Here is a 14,857-nt window from a genome sequence, read left to right on the forward strand (position 1 = left end):
TAGTTCCTCTAAAGTATTATTTAAAAATTATTTACCATAACGACACCTACTTCTACATGATTGCCTTAACTAACTTTGCTGTGAATAGTTGAACCAAAAGAGTCTTGGTGGATTCGAACCACCATCCCCTTAGAACATAATTGAGACATGCTCATGTTCCAAGTGCTCTATCAATTGAGCTAGAGTCCCAGAAAGTAGAGTTGTCAAGTAAAGATGCAATAAGACTACAAGAATTCCATTTCTTACTTTTTATACAGAATTTCACTTCTTTGAGTGAGTAGATTTTCACAAAATTGAAAACAGTCAATCACTACGTATCAGCCACTTTTGCCCTTGCTTTTTCGAAAAAAGTATAATTTTACTATTTTACCCCTAAGACAATTCGGGCAACCGATCCATCAGTCTTTACCGATACTGATCCTATGCAACCGATACAATAGTTGAAACAATGTATCCAACTAGTAATAAAGTAGAAAATGCTCGAATAAAGGGCAAGAATATTAATACCATGCAAATCTCATTGAAATAAGATACTCATTCATAGGCCAAGTGGCAAGTTCTAAACATTCACTAGCAAGAAAAACACATATCTAATAGCTCCTCTTAAGTATTCTTTGAAAATTCTTTACTGCAACGACCATGACTTCTACATGATTGCCTTAACTAACTTTGCTATGAATAGTTAAACCAAAAGAGTCTTAGTGGATTCGAACCACCATCCTCTTGAAACATGCTCCAGACATGTGCATGTTCCAAGTGCTCTACCAATTGAGCTAAAGACCCATGAAGTAGAGTTGTCAAGTAAATATGCAATAAGACAACAAGAATGCCATTTTAACTTATTCTACATAATTTTACTTCATCTTGGAGTGAGTAGAATTTCAGAAAACTGCAAGAAGACACAAATCAAGTGATGTTATTATAGTAGAATTTCACCACTACAGTCAAGTTAATCAAAAGTAAAAACCATGTGATGTTATTAAGATATTTGTAGAAGCTCAACCCATGGCACTCCTTGCATGATCAGTAAGATGTTTCCAAGTTCTTCACTTTTAATATCAAAATCCTTAGTACACTGGCTTGAGGTGTGAATAAACTATTCGAAGTAACAAAAGAGGTTCATAAGCTTGTAGGTTACCAATAAATCAAACCCATAGACCACATAAACTGGAAAACTTCCATATGGTCAGTGAAATCATTGGTCAAAGCATTTCCCACATGCATTACAAATACAATATAGTAGTTTATTGTTTATTCAGTTCCAATGTACAATGACCAGTCTTTAATTCTCCAAGAAGAAGCTCCATACCATATATACTCCAAGATTAATTGTTTTTTCCCTAATTCACATCAAAGATTCTCAAGTTATACCAGTTCATTTATCTGCATTGTTCAGAACATCCTCGGAGTAGTTTAAGTAGGAAAAGCCAACACCAACTGGGGAGTCAAGAAAGATGATGTCTACCACTGCAAAATGACACAAATAATTAAATACAGTTGCTTCAGCAGCAAATCTAAGATGAATAATGCAACTTGCCAAATACAAGTTCTGAAAATAATTTACCCTAGGCATCAATACCCGGTATAATTCAAGCACATGTATTAGTAGGAGCCAAATCAAGGTAAGCCTAATATTCACTACCTATATCCGTAGACCTACATTATTAATCTATGTTTAAAACTACATGATCCTAACGAATCCATCTTGCATATGTTCCTTGCTGTCATAATTTTATCCAGGGCATGCTTTGCTCAAGTTTTGTAAGAAGGTAAATCTGTAGTCTACATTCAAATGCTAGCAGTCAACATAAATCAAATCCATGCAGTTAAGTTGATTATATGCCATAGCTTGAGTTCTAAACGTGACCACCTAAATTTTCACCTGCAAGAGGATAAGAGATGAACCATTTCATTTCTCTTGAGAATGAAGCTTACTCTTCATCCTGCACCTACATATTAAGTTGAACTACTATTCAAATTTCCCAGAAAATTTTCTTCAAATTGGGTGCAAGAAAATTTACTCTATAAAAGTGTGAAACTAACAGTCAAGCTCAGTTGTGATTAACAGTCCTAGCGGTGTAAGAATCATAAAATCAAACTAAGAACCATGAAATCAAACTACAAAAAGATCTGTTGCAAAAAATTTACTGACATCTCATTACTGTTGGATAGTTGAAACAATGATGAAATCAATTCTGCCTATCATCATTACATCACTCTTCATCATGTTTGTCCAGCCTATCAAAGAACAAAGATTTTAGGCTCACACTATCAAGAAAAAGCACCCATCTGCTACTTGTTAGTACTTAATGAACTCATATAAGGCGTATGGAATACAATTCCATCACAATTAATTCCATTCCGCCCTTAGTAAAGCTTTCAATCACAGATTAGACAGGAACCGTATGATCCACTCACAATAAAACTTTGAGAGGATCTAGCAGCCACTTGTTTTGTGACATCATACAAGCACAACAAGTATAATACCAGTGCATAGAAGTAAATTGAGCAAGAAGACAAGCTTATCAAGTATTATAACATGTTCTGCTGATATTTTTCATCTTATTATGACACTTACCATGCCATGATCATATGGCCACCATTAAAGGAGATTATCAAAACCATTTATCCACAAGATGGATTTGATTGCCCTCATCCCAATGCTCTATGAAATGATAGCCCATCAAAATTGCCAAAAGGGTATCACTAATATTCATGGCTTGATAACTGAACATGATATATTGACCTTAATGAAGGAGAACAGAACTCAGTTGATGTTAACAGTTCACCCTGGAAAACTATAATCTGCTGTACATTTTTTTTTCCTTGAAGGAGGGGAAATAGTGCATTGGTTTTTCATAAGGGGATTCGGATGCCCACATCAACCTTAAACTTGGTGGACCTTGTTTGCATTGTAGACCTTTAATTAAATCAAATTAATTAAACCAAAAAAAGAATCAATTGTGAAACACAGAGAGAAGTGTGCCTATATCGATCTTTAATTAACAAAATTACAAGGAAGATTTACAAACTTATGCAAACGTGGGAGTCTGAAAATGGGTCTGGGGATGGTAGAGTAACTACCAAATTGATCTTAGGTATCAAATTTTAATAAAACAAACAATAGATCTGAAAATGCATACCTCCGGTACCCAAACTAACAAGGAACCAGAGATGCTTTAAGCGGAAATATAGAGTTACAGTAATTATATTGTTTTCAGAAATTACTCAAATATTGAAGAATCATATGAAATAATATGGAACCAAAATCCACAAAGCTTCAGTTGGAGAAGGCAAAGGCGGAGAGAGAGAGAGAGAGAGAGAGAGGGGGGGGGGGGGAGGCAAATCATACCTGTGTTTACGAAGGTGAGGGTGAATAGCTGCCGGAGCTTCCATGGATGAACGCCTTTACCAAATGGGTGGACGAACGACTACAGAGCCAACCTGACCATTAACAAAGGGAGTTAGGGCATGCCCTAAGTTTTAACGTTCTGCACCTCAGGAATCTCGACCAAATGGGGTTTTCAATTGCTTCAAAAAACAAGCTTTCGATCACCGCCTGTAAGGAGGGGATAGGGACTCGTGTGGGAGAAGAAACTCGGGGTTCTTGCTTTTCTTTTCTTCCAAGGATTCAAGGGCTTCCATATAAGAGGAAATCAGAAGAAATGCTAAGTTGGGATTCGCAGGTGGGGAGAAGAAAATCAGGGTTCTTGCTTTTCTTTTCTTTCAAGATACGCTATACCTTACCAGAAAAAATACCTCATTTCAAGATACGCTATACCTCGCTGAGAAGGACCGTTTTGAACCACTATAAGTACCCACTGTGATAATCCATAGTGGTTGAACTCTTCAATGGCCACACTAAACTAAATTAATTTGTTACTTAGGGCAGAGACCAAATTCCCAATCTATTTGATGTAAGCAGAATGAATTGAAGAGAGAAAGATCAGAGCAGGGAAATGATGGAGGAGAGCCAAGAAGAATTTTTCCTATGGGACGTGTTTCTGAGTTTCAGACGCGCCGATACTCGCCACAACTTTACTGACACCTTATACAAAGAGCTCGTACGTAACAATATCCGGACCTTTCTCGACGACGAGGGTCTCGAGGGAGGAGACGATGATCTCGCCCCCATCCTGTCGGCGGCGATCAAGGAATCGGCGTCATATATCGCAGTCATATCGGAGAACTACGCTTCGTCGACGTGGCGTCTAGAAGAACTGGCACAGATATTGGAAACCAAGCGTCGGTTGCTTCCGGTGTTCTACAAAGTGGTTCCTTCCGACGTCCGCAGGCAGAAGGGCCCCTTCGAAGATGATTTTCTATGCCACGAGCGACGTTATGGAGAAGAAAAGGTCCGGCGATGGAGAAAAGCTATGGAAGAAGCTGGGGACAAGAAGGGTTGGGAATCCAATATCGGGTATATATTCTCCCTGCTTTCGTTTCTAGCTCCCCTCCCCCTCCCAAAAAAAATTAGCTGCTGTCTCCGGGGGCTCCAGTGGTTGCAGTCAAATAAATGGAATAATTCCCTATTCATTTTGGTTCACCATTAACGTCGAAGACTTTTGTATTTTTTAAAATACCCTTTTCAAGATTCCATTTTTTTGACCGTGAATACAAGCTGCAACCAACTTGGATCAAATTCACATATGAGAACAATCTTATACATCTTGGTCCTTGGATTTGGAGTCCTCTCTTGATTTAATAAATTCCAAATCCATAGAACAGGGATGTACGAGATTGTTCTCGTACGTGAACCTAATCCGAATTCAGTTGGGACCCTAGCGGTAACTTTCTGCTCATAGTTTTATGTGATTATGTGCATTTGTTGGGAAAAAAAATAGGTGAGCAGTGAGGTGCGACAACCATCCAACGGTTGGGAGTGCATGGTTGGCCCTTTCATCCACTGGATGCTCACTGCACGTCACCCTTCCCACAAAAATCTAGATTTGTTCGTTGATTATTTTGTCTTTAGTAACATCAAACAATGAAAACCTGTTAAAAAAAAATAATAATAATAATCTTACTTGTTATTTACCATGATTATATTTTACTGGAAAAAATATATACATCATTATGTTTAAGAGAGAAAACCCTGCCAATCTAGTGTAATCTACACATGTGCATGGGATCAATGGGAGGGCACATGGGGTAAGGGGCAGCATGGTCCTTTTGTACCCACATAACACCGGCTGGGTTCTTTCTCCCTACTGTTAAATAGAAAAATGATTGCCTTTAATGTTTTCTGTACATGAGAGGCCCTTGTGTTGTGTCCACACATAGGGGTGCGCACACCTAAGAGGGGCATGATAGTCATTGTGCACCCCTTATGTCTGGCGCAAATTCACTTGCAGACAAAAAACTTTATTCCAAAATAATAATAAAAAAATATGATTACCGTGCCACCCCTGGACAATGCCACAATTATAAGAACATCCCCTCTGTTTCACCAAATTATACTCAAACCCCCTAACATCAGTTACTATTAAGAAATACTATGAAATAACACTTTTACCGTTATAAGTAAAACACTGATATGTTACTCATTTTCATTATTCCCAAAATATCCCTCTTTTCCATTTTAACCTTTCATTCTCCTGTTATCTCCTTCTCTCCACACCGTCCCGAAAACCTTGACAAAAACTGAAAATCAACGAGAATCATTAGAGAACTAGGAAATTTACTTGAAATCGAAGATGGTCGCCTCATATGTTCCAACCAAGAACTAAATATTGAGAGAAATGCAGGAATCTCAGAAGAATGGGAGAGGACTTACACAGACAAAAAAATGACGAAGGGAAACGAGAACCCAGAATTGGAAGGGGTCGCTTCCTCTCAAGAGAGAGAGAGAGAAAGAGAGAGAGAGAGAGAGAGAGAGAGAGGAAGAGGTGATCATATGGCGTAGGTTAGTTAGCTGAGATCAAAGAAAGAGAGTAAGCATTTGGTGATAGTGGTGGACTAGTGGTGGTTACTGGTTAAGGTAGACGTAGATCCCAAGCCAAAGGTGGGCGCCTCCGGCCTCCCTACCCTTTGCATTTCCTCTGAGCCATTGTCCGTATATAGAGATGGATATGGAAATGCCTTAGAACGATTTTGATCGACTTGCGTTATTCGAGCATGCTCGAAGGACAGCGGAGGCGAACTATGCCAAGAATCCGCTCGATGCAGATAACCTCACGAGATGGGGAGGAGCACTTCTTGAATTGTCCCAGTTCCAAAGTGTCCCAGAGTCGAAGAAGATGATAAATTAGGCAATATTTTAATACATACACTTGCTGCCTATTGGTACATGCACCTACTTGTACATACTCAGCCTCACTCTCAATCTCAGCTTCCACCCCTGCCCCAAACCCAGCCCCTGCCCGATAATACTCCTCTCAGCTTCAACCGAATGCCACCACTATCCTCTACAGAATTCTTCTTCGGCATCTAAGATGCCTGTCCGGCCTCGAAAGAGAAGGAAGGTCTCCGCTGACGTCTCTACAGATAACTCCCAAAATAAAGCTCCCCAAGCTGTTGACTGGGATAGCATCACCTCCAACGCTACCACTGGTAACAAGAACAGGCGAGGCAGTAAAACTGCCGCCACCACTGTTATATCCGAGTTGGTCACCGCCACAACTTTCGTTCACAACGGCAACGCGATTAGGGTTATTCCGACAATTGTCAGTAAGAAATTATCTTGCGAAGGAGAAGTTTTCGGGGTGAGATCTGGTTGCTTCTCATTTTGCTACTCTCTGTTTTTCCGTCTTTTTTCGGAGAAATGTTTTGATTTAGTCTCTCCGTGAACATTTTCTCTCTAATTTACTGTACGCTTTTGCGCGGGATCTGGTTATTGCTTTGAATTGGAGTTTCAAGTGACAAAATCTATTGCTTTGTTGCAATTTTTCTGAATTCTAAATTCTATTGGAGATTATAGAGTCCATCGGCCATTACATGTGAAACACGCTTATCTCATTTGATCTGCTGATGGCTTATGATTCCCCTTACTTTTAATATTGTATATCTTAGCTGCAAAGAGCAGGAGTGTAGTTTTGTAGCATTTCCATATCCATCTCTGCAAAGCTCTCTCCTTCCGAGGCTCAAAGGCTCCAAGACCGCACCGGAGTATTCGTTGTCATTCCGGAACAGGTCCGCCACCTCCAAACCGCGCGATCCCCTCAGTTCCTAGGCTTGAAGACCGGAGACAACTCTGGCTTGCTCAAGGAGTCCAACTTCGGCGATCTTGTGATTGGATTCATTTTCTTCTGGTCGCCGCCCAGCTGGTTTCCACGAGTGCCTCCATGTCATTGTCCATTGCCATTGCCGCCATGATCGCCAGTGCTCTGAACGATCGCCGGTACTCCAAACGTTAAGGTATCGATTTGGGGTTAGGGTATATAGTATCTATCAATTTGGGGATGGGGACTTTTAGATGGGTAGTTTAGGTGTTTCATAATTAATAAGGGCATTTTTGTATTTAAAATAAAATAGAATTACTGACATCAGCATGTAAGGTATATTCCTTAACAGTCACTGACAGTAGGGGTCTGAGTATAATTTGATGAAATAGAGGGGGTGTTCTTATAATTGTGGCATTCTCTAGGAGGTGGCGCGGTAAATTTTCCTAAAAAAAAAAACACGTAGGATGATTACCTTACCTTATCATGCACCAGCTATGTGGGCCCATGGCCTAAAGACGGAGAGTAGGACCACACTCCATGATGAATCCAGATTAGGTTCATGTATAAGAACATTCTCGTACGTCCCTGGTCCGTGGATTTGAAATCTATTAAATGATGATAGAGAAAATGGATTCTAAATCCATGGACCAAGGGCGTATGAGATTGTTCTCATACGTGAACCTGATCTGGTCTATGTAGTTTAGTCTTACTGTGGTTGTTTGACCATGGAAGGACTCTCCGCCTTGAAACTCAGGTTCTGGGGATTGGATATCATGAGAATGTGTCAAAATTCATCTGTTTTTACATGAAATTGTTTTCTGTTGTAGTTCTGATTTTCCAATTTCGTTGGGTTAGCAACCTCTGTCACGCTTCTACCCAAAAAAAAATTAAGAGGGTGTAGTTAGTTTGAAGGCTGAACTACTTATAGAGTGTTAACTATTGAAATAAAACAAGACGAAGCATGTAAAACTTTAGCAGCACACTGACAGAAAACCACTGCACCATATTGTATTTGATTCCTTCCATCTCATGTCACTTCTATTAACTATGTGCTAATTATAGTTATCAAGGCGAAGTCTAGGCGATAAGGCGGTTCAGCCTGAACTGGTGCCTTGGTTGCCTAGATGATGCCTTGATGCGTTGTTGCACCTCGATTTTTAGTTATCCTCCATCGTCTTTGTTGCTTTGTCGCCTTGATAACTATTGTGTGCTAATGTTAATTGGCAGGAAAGACGATTTATGGTTGATTCAAAAAATAATTAAGTCGATATTGCCTAAAGTGAATAATGATCCCCTGAGTGTGGCTAAATATCCTGTTGGTATCCATTTGCGAGTAGCAGAGCTGGTGGAGCTGTTGGACATGAGATCCAATGATGTCCGAGTTATTGGATTTCATGGGATGGGTGGGGTTGGTAAGACCACCCTAGCTAAGGCTGTTTACAATCGGATTGCTGCGTACTTTAACTGTCGTTTCTTCATTCCAAATATTAGTGACGCTTCAAGAAAACATAATGGTTTGGCTTCCCTTAAAAAGAAACTTGACCAAGAACTTAGTAAAGAGCACAATGAGAAAAAAGTTCTTATTGTTCTTGATGATGTTGATGATGCAGAGCAACTTCATGCTCTACTTGGTAATGGTGGTTGGCTTTATAATGGAAGTAGGATCATTATCACCACAAGAAATAAAGAAGTTCTAAGAGAGAAGTATGTGAATTTTGTCCATGATGTGAAAGAATTAAGTTCCTCTGAGTCACTTCAACTCTTCAGTTATCATGCATTTGGAAGAGGAAAACCGGCGGAAAATTTCTTGCATCTCTCTGAGAAAATTGTATCCCTCACAGGAAGACTGCCTTTGGCATTAGAAGTATTTGGTGCTTCATTGTTCAATAAGAAACAGGAGAAGGAATGGGAAGCCGCACTGGAGAAGTTGAGACACATTCAACCAGCTACTCTTCAAGAAGTGTTGAAGATAAGTTATGATGGACTAGATGAAGAAGAGAAATGTATATTCCTTGACATTGCATGTTTCTTTGTAGGGAAAGATACGGAGCTAGAAAATGCAATTGACATATTTAAGGGTTGCGGTTTCAATGCTGAGAAGAAAATCAAAGACCTCACTGAAAAATCTCTCATTAAGATTTCGAATGACAATACCTTGTGGATGCATGATCAACTTAGAGATATGGGACAGGCAGTAGTTCAAAAAGAAGACCCAACAAATCCGGGTAAACGAAGTAGATTGTGGGATCATGATGATGTAATGGCTGTTTTGGATTCTCACAAGGTATGGATGATAACACTTTTTCTTCCTTAATCTTTGTGTTGACAAAATCCTCTATATTGAAACTTCAGTAAAAAAGCTGAACCAATCAAGGTCTTATTATCACATAACTGCTAACCATCCTACTTTGGCTTAGTAGTTTTAATCTCATGGCCAATATTTCTGTTCTCAGTTTTTTTAAGCCTTTTGAAGTTTTTGGTTGACTTCAGGGTACAGAAAGGATTGAAGGCATCATCCTTGACTTTGGAGATATTTCAGAATCTAAAGAACTTGCCAAGATCAGCAACCCAAAACATCCCATTATTACAAGGTTGAAGGAAATCCCTGAGAACATTCTTGGTTTAAAACAACAGAAAGATAAAGAGGCCAAGCTGTGCACTGGATCATTTCAAGCAATGGTTAACCTGAGACTGCTTCAGATCGATAATGTTAATTTGGAGGGAGCCTTTAAACATTTCCCTCCTGATCTGAAATGGCTACAATGGAAAAAATGTCCTTTGAAAGTTCTTCCTTCTGACTTCTGTCCTCGGAAACTTGCTGTACTTGATCTCTCAGAGAGCAAGATCAAACAAGTATGGAGGCAAAGACCGTGGTGGGACCGGAACAAGGTAAGTTTCACTAATCAAATCAAACCATTTTCTTTGTATCTCATTGTTTATAGTGGTGTTCTTATAGTTCACATGTTTTGTGGAGGATCATGGTTGCACTTGTGAAAGTGATGGATGAACACAGATGCCACCAAATGACCTAAACTTTGTCTATTGACCTGTTAATCTGTGATGTAGCACAGGTCACAGGACCCTAGTCTTATCCTGTTATCCATGATCATTATTAACCATTTGGTCTCATCCACATGGTTCTCAATCGCACAAACATTTGCAAATCCATTGGCAAAGTTCTTGTTGGATTCAAAATAACATCATAGAATTCAGAATCCTATCCACAACAGAATCGTAGAGGTGAACTCCCAGCAGACCAAGGTCTGTGATATTCCCCAAACCAGTATCCAAGATCAGTTCCAAATTTCCCAAATTAATAGTATAACTAGGTCACATCAAGTTCTTCAACCTCTCAAAGTTTGGGTCCAATCCAGTAGTTGGATTCTAAGTTATGGCCTAAGGATGAAAATAGAAAGTAACTTTCAGTCTAGAAACAGCATTAAATCTCCACATCCAAATGACAGGCTAGCACCAAAACATGGACAGAAACATTACTCCATGAGTTAATCAACATATGAAAAACCAATTCATTCCAATAGCCAGATGTTCCAGATCAGCAATACACAAAATAGAAACTCAAGGCCAGATTTAGAAGTTGACAGTATTCCTCAATCCTAAAGGCACAATAACCCAAAATTTTAATTGAAGGGAGGCTAGTACCAGCAGTTGAAAACTTAAAAAATCTACCACAATCTGATGGATGGTTTCTCCAACACAGCAGCAATACATAAATAGAAACTATGTATTAGAATTATTAACCATCCGGAACTCTCGGACCACATATCAGATCAGACTCTAGCTAAGGTCAATGGCAGCATGCGTATAGTTCTTTCAACCTTCAAATTTTCAGCCCACTTTGATGGCCAGATGATGAGTAATGACTGAAATTTAGTTGCTGGCCTTTACCTTAAAACAGAGAATCCACAGTCATGGTTGCACTGGGGAATTAGGTTCCAACTTAACAACTTCAAAGAGCAGCACCAGTGGTCTTCAAATAGTCCTCTAATGACGGAAAATCAAAGCAAAAACCTCAACACAGGTATGAGTAGGACTGAAGTTTTCAAACCCCAAAAAAAAAAAAAAAAAAAAAAAAACTAAAGATTGGCAGAGATCATCACATTTGCAGAGAATTATGGGTCTAATCAATAGGAGAAAATCAGCAAAGGAGTTCAGTGCCATTGATGGAATACTAAGGCCAAAAGAAACATTTCTACATATCAGCAATGAAGCAGTCTGTCTCTTTATTTTTTATTTTTTCAGCTAATTTTGGGTTTTCAAAACTTACCTGCATTGCTTATAGCTGAAGATTTTGTTGTTGAACAGATGACTGGAGAGCTGCAAGTTCTGAATCTCTATCGTTGCTATAACCTAACTGCTACACCTGATTTCTCTGAGCACCCTAAATTGGTAAAACTGGTTCTTGAAGGTTGTAATGAACTGAAAGAGATCCATAAATCGATTGGGAATCTTAGCATGTTACGTCACTTTAACCTGAGGAGATGCGGGAATCTGGAGAAGTTTCCAAATGAAATTACCAGGTTGAGGAAGCTAGAAATGCTTATATTCTCTAGTTGCTACAAGCTGAAAAAATTACCTGATGACTTGAGGCCCATGGAGTCTTTAACAGAGCTTCTGCTTGATGGAACTGCCATAGTGAAACTACCTGATTCTATATTCCATCTTGAGAAACTTGAGAGGCTAGACCTGAAAAATTGTTTGTCACTGAAGCAACTACCCATCTCCATCGGAAAATTACTTTCTCTAAGAGAGCTTACTCTTGATGGTTCTGCTTTGGAAGAGATTCCTGAATCCATAGGATCATTGAAAAATCTTGAAAGACTAAGTTTGGTGGGGTGCAAATCAATCACTGCAATTCCCGATTCCTTCCACAATCTGAAATCGTTATTAGAACTTTTTCTTGGTCATAGTTCAATCGAAGAACTGCCAAATTCCATCGGCTGCCTTTCCCATTTGGAGTACTTGTCATTGACTTATTGCAGGTCCCTTAGCAAATTGCCTGCTTCCATTGGATTATTAGCATCTTTGGTTGAACTTCATCTGGATATGACACCAATCACAGAACTGCCAGATGAGATTGGAGACTTGAACATGCTTGAGAAGCTCGAGATGATTGATTGTAAATCTCTTACCTGTTTACCAAATTCAATTGGAGAGATGTCAAATCTAACCACTTTGAGACTACAAAATTGCCTCATAACAGAATTGCCAGAGTCCATATGTTCAATTGAGAAGCTTGAGGTTTTGAAAGTGAGCAAATGTAAACAACTCAGGCAACTTCCAGATTCAATTGGAAAACTACTCAATCTGTGCCAGCTCCAAATGGAGGAAACTTCTGTAGCAGTACTCCCTGAAGATTTTGGAAAGCTTTCAAACTTAAGGACGTTGAAAATGGCAAAAGAAGAGCCCCGAAATGTTGAAGAACGTACAGCACTTGCAAAAGAAGGCCACCAGAAGTCCATGGTTCTTCCAGCTTCTTTCTCGAATCTCTCATTATTATATGAGCTTGATGCTCGTTACTGCAAAATATCTGGGGCAATTCGTGATGGCTTTGAGAAGCTGTCATCATTAGAGACTCTGCGACTTGACCACAACAATATCTGCAGCCTTCCATCTAGCCTGAGGGGGCTTTCTGTCCTCACAAAACTTTCTTTGCCATATTGTGCAGAGCTCAAGTCTCTTCCTCCACTTCCCTCCAGTTTGGTTCATGTGGATGTCGCAAATTGCACTGCACTGGAAACTATATCTGATCTGTCAAACTTGGAGAATTTAGAAGAGTTGTGCCTTGCAAATTGCCAGAAAGTAGTGGATGTTCCAGGCCTTGAATGCTTGAAGTCCTTAAAAAGGTTGTACATGAGTGGCTGCACCACATGTCATGAAGTAGTAAAGAAAAGACTCTCTAAGGTACTCTTTGTCATGGCTAGCATTTCCAATCTTGTTCTACAATTTCAAATTAGTTAGGAATCCTGTGTATGTTTGTGGGGCATAAATGCTTGAACACAAAAAGGGTTTTGCTTCTAATGAGATTGTTCAATTGCAGGTTACTCTGAAGCATATGCGCTACTTGAGCACTCCAGGAAGCGAAATCCCAAACTGGTTTGTTCCAGAAGTGTCAAGCTTTTCAAGCATCAAGAACCGGAGGATCAAGGGTGTAGTTATATGTATTGTTATCTCTATAGATCAACAGATACAGAGAGTGGAATACCCTACAATAGCAGATATTCGAGTAGAAATCCTTGATAACATGCTCATACAAAAGTACAGTTCGACTTTTTACTTGCCTGGAGTTCCAGAGACGAACGAAGATCAATTTTATTTCTGTCGGTATGCAGAATGGCATCCACTAATTCATTTGTTCCATGATGGCTATAAAATGAAGGTGACACTGCGCAAACCACCAATTCTTGCTGGACTTGAACTGAAGAAGTATGGGATCCATCTGGTTCTTGAAGATGATGACGACTACGATGGTGATGAAGAATCATTGGATGAAACCCAGCTATCACTTTCAGAGAAACTTGCGAAGTTCTTCAGCTCCATGTAATTAGTTTAAAGCCTTGAGGTCGAATTCTTGTGAATAAGGGATGGACGGGGGAGTTGAAGCAAGACATAGTAACTTCATACATGGGGAATCTTTCCCTCTCCTTCTCCAAATCCTCCCCATGTTCTTGTTGACTGTTGATGTTATGTGCTGTCTATGTATGTTTTCAGGTACTTACTTTTTAAGTAACTGTATTACGTTGTGTTGCTTTGTTTCCCTTCCACTAGTCTTTCAGAACAATAATGAAGACCATAGCATGCTTTGGGCTTTTGGTCATCCTTGTGCTCGTTTCCCTTGTGACGGACCTCAAAAAGGGGGACATATCAAGTATCCGCCTGGGATCAAGTCTTCTTAGGTCTATTTAGAATGTATAATGTACTTTCGATAGTAAATATTTCCTTTCAGTTGGAAAATGCAGTCAGATGTTTGGGGTAGAATAAGTGATCAAGGGGTGGTAACTCATATCATGGGAAGAAACTTTGCACAGAATTCCATTACTATTAATGGATGGCTTCGTGATTTTTTATGGGTATCAAAGAACAGTGGAAGTATTATGGATGAAAGGGTGAGTAATAATTACTCTAAATGGGTGGATGTTTCTTCCACCCAAAGCTTTCGTCTATCTTCTAGTAGACACTTTTGTTGGAACTTTGTGATGGGAAATGGGGATTTTGCAAAAGTCCATGTGGATCACTGGATATACCACACAATGTCATGCAATCCCAGCTTACCTCAAACTCAAGTCAACTCTATGCTGAGGCTTTTTTCTTTTCCAGTTCATCCTAGAGGGTGAATGATACCTTGGGTTTTAAGGTTCACCTCAATTAGTCGGTAAATCTCTGCTAGGTTTTAGTATTATCAAAAATATCTTTCAAGATTTCATTTCTTTTGCTACAAACAAGGGTTGCAGCCAACAAGAACAGTAGCCAATTTTTTTTCGTCAGTGATATATCATAATGACACCAACCTATAATGTCCCATGTTGAACCAATGATGCCCAGATTGGAGCCCAGGTGGGCCCTCTAACACCAACCACGATGAAATGTGATCGGTGCTTACAACTTTGACCTCAGGCACTAGCCCGTTTGCAACGAGGAATCCCCTAACCTCGTATGAACGTCACCTTTAAGACCGA

General features: G+C 39.5%; 1 protein-coding gene and 2 long non-coding RNA genes across 4 annotated transcripts; 1 reads left to right on the forward strand and 2 right to left on the reverse strand.

Moving 5' to 3' along the window:
• Positions 1 to 873: 873 nt before the first annotated feature.
• LOC122067448 lies at positions 874 to 3,643 on the reverse strand. Of its 2 annotated transcripts, XR_006136740.1 has the most exons (4): positions 3,353 to 3,643; positions 2,153 to 2,238; positions 1,372 to 1,467; positions 874 to 1,096 (listed from the first exon to the last, which is right to left on the reverse strand). It is a non-coding gene; the product is annotated as an uncharacterized LOC122067448 (long non-coding RNA). The 2 variants fall into 2 exon arrangements; XR_006136739.1 differs by lacking the exon at positions 874 to 1,096 and having other exon boundaries at positions 1,122 to 1,467.
• Positions 3,644 to 3,834: 191 nt separating this feature from the next.
• On the forward strand, positions 3,835 to 13,996 carry LOC122067446 (disease resistance protein RPV1-like). The gene is made up of 5 exons (XM_042631301.1): positions 3,835 to 4,420; positions 8,391 to 9,447; positions 9,654 to 10,052; positions 11,487 to 13,085; positions 13,222 to 13,996. Exons 1-5 carry the CDS (start codon positions 3,960 to 3,962, stop codon positions 13,723 to 13,725), a joined length of 4,020 nt encoding a protein of 1,339 aa, XP_042487235.1. The 5' UTR covers positions 3,835 to 3,959; the 3' UTR covers positions 13,726 to 13,996.
• On the reverse strand, positions 10,671 to 11,899 carry LOC122067447. The gene is made up of 3 exons (XR_006136738.1): positions 11,758 to 11,899; positions 11,449 to 11,672; positions 10,671 to 11,165 (listed from the first exon to the last, which is right to left on the reverse strand). It is a non-coding gene; the product is annotated as an uncharacterized LOC122067447 (long non-coding RNA).
• Positions 13,997 to 14,857: the final 861 nt, after the last annotated feature.

The sequence above is a fragment of the Macadamia integrifolia genome, unplaced genomic scaffold, assembly GCF_013358625.1.
Source record: "Macadamia integrifolia cultivar HAES 741 unplaced genomic scaffold, SCU_Mint_v3 scaffold2912, whole genome shotgun sequence".
Taxonomy (NCBI): domain Eukaryota; kingdom Viridiplantae; phylum Streptophyta; class Magnoliopsida; order Proteales; family Proteaceae; genus Macadamia; species Macadamia integrifolia.

What these genes read in the sequence shown, in the direction of transcription:
- LOC122067446 (XM_042631301.1), top strand. Translation starts at nt 3,960, where the DNA reads ATGATGGAGGAGAGCCAAGAAGAATTTTTCCTATGGGACGTGTTTCTG. An exon ending in CTGTTTTGGATTCTCACAAG is followed by an intron (nt 9,448 to 9,653) that starts GTATGGATGATA and finishes GGTTGACTTCAG; the next exon opens with GGTACAGAAAGGATTGAAGG. An exon ending in TAAAGAAAAGACTCTCTAAG is followed by an intron (nt 13,086 to 13,221) that starts GTACTCTTTGTC and finishes GTTCAATTGCAG; the next exon opens with GTTACTCTGAAGCATATGCG.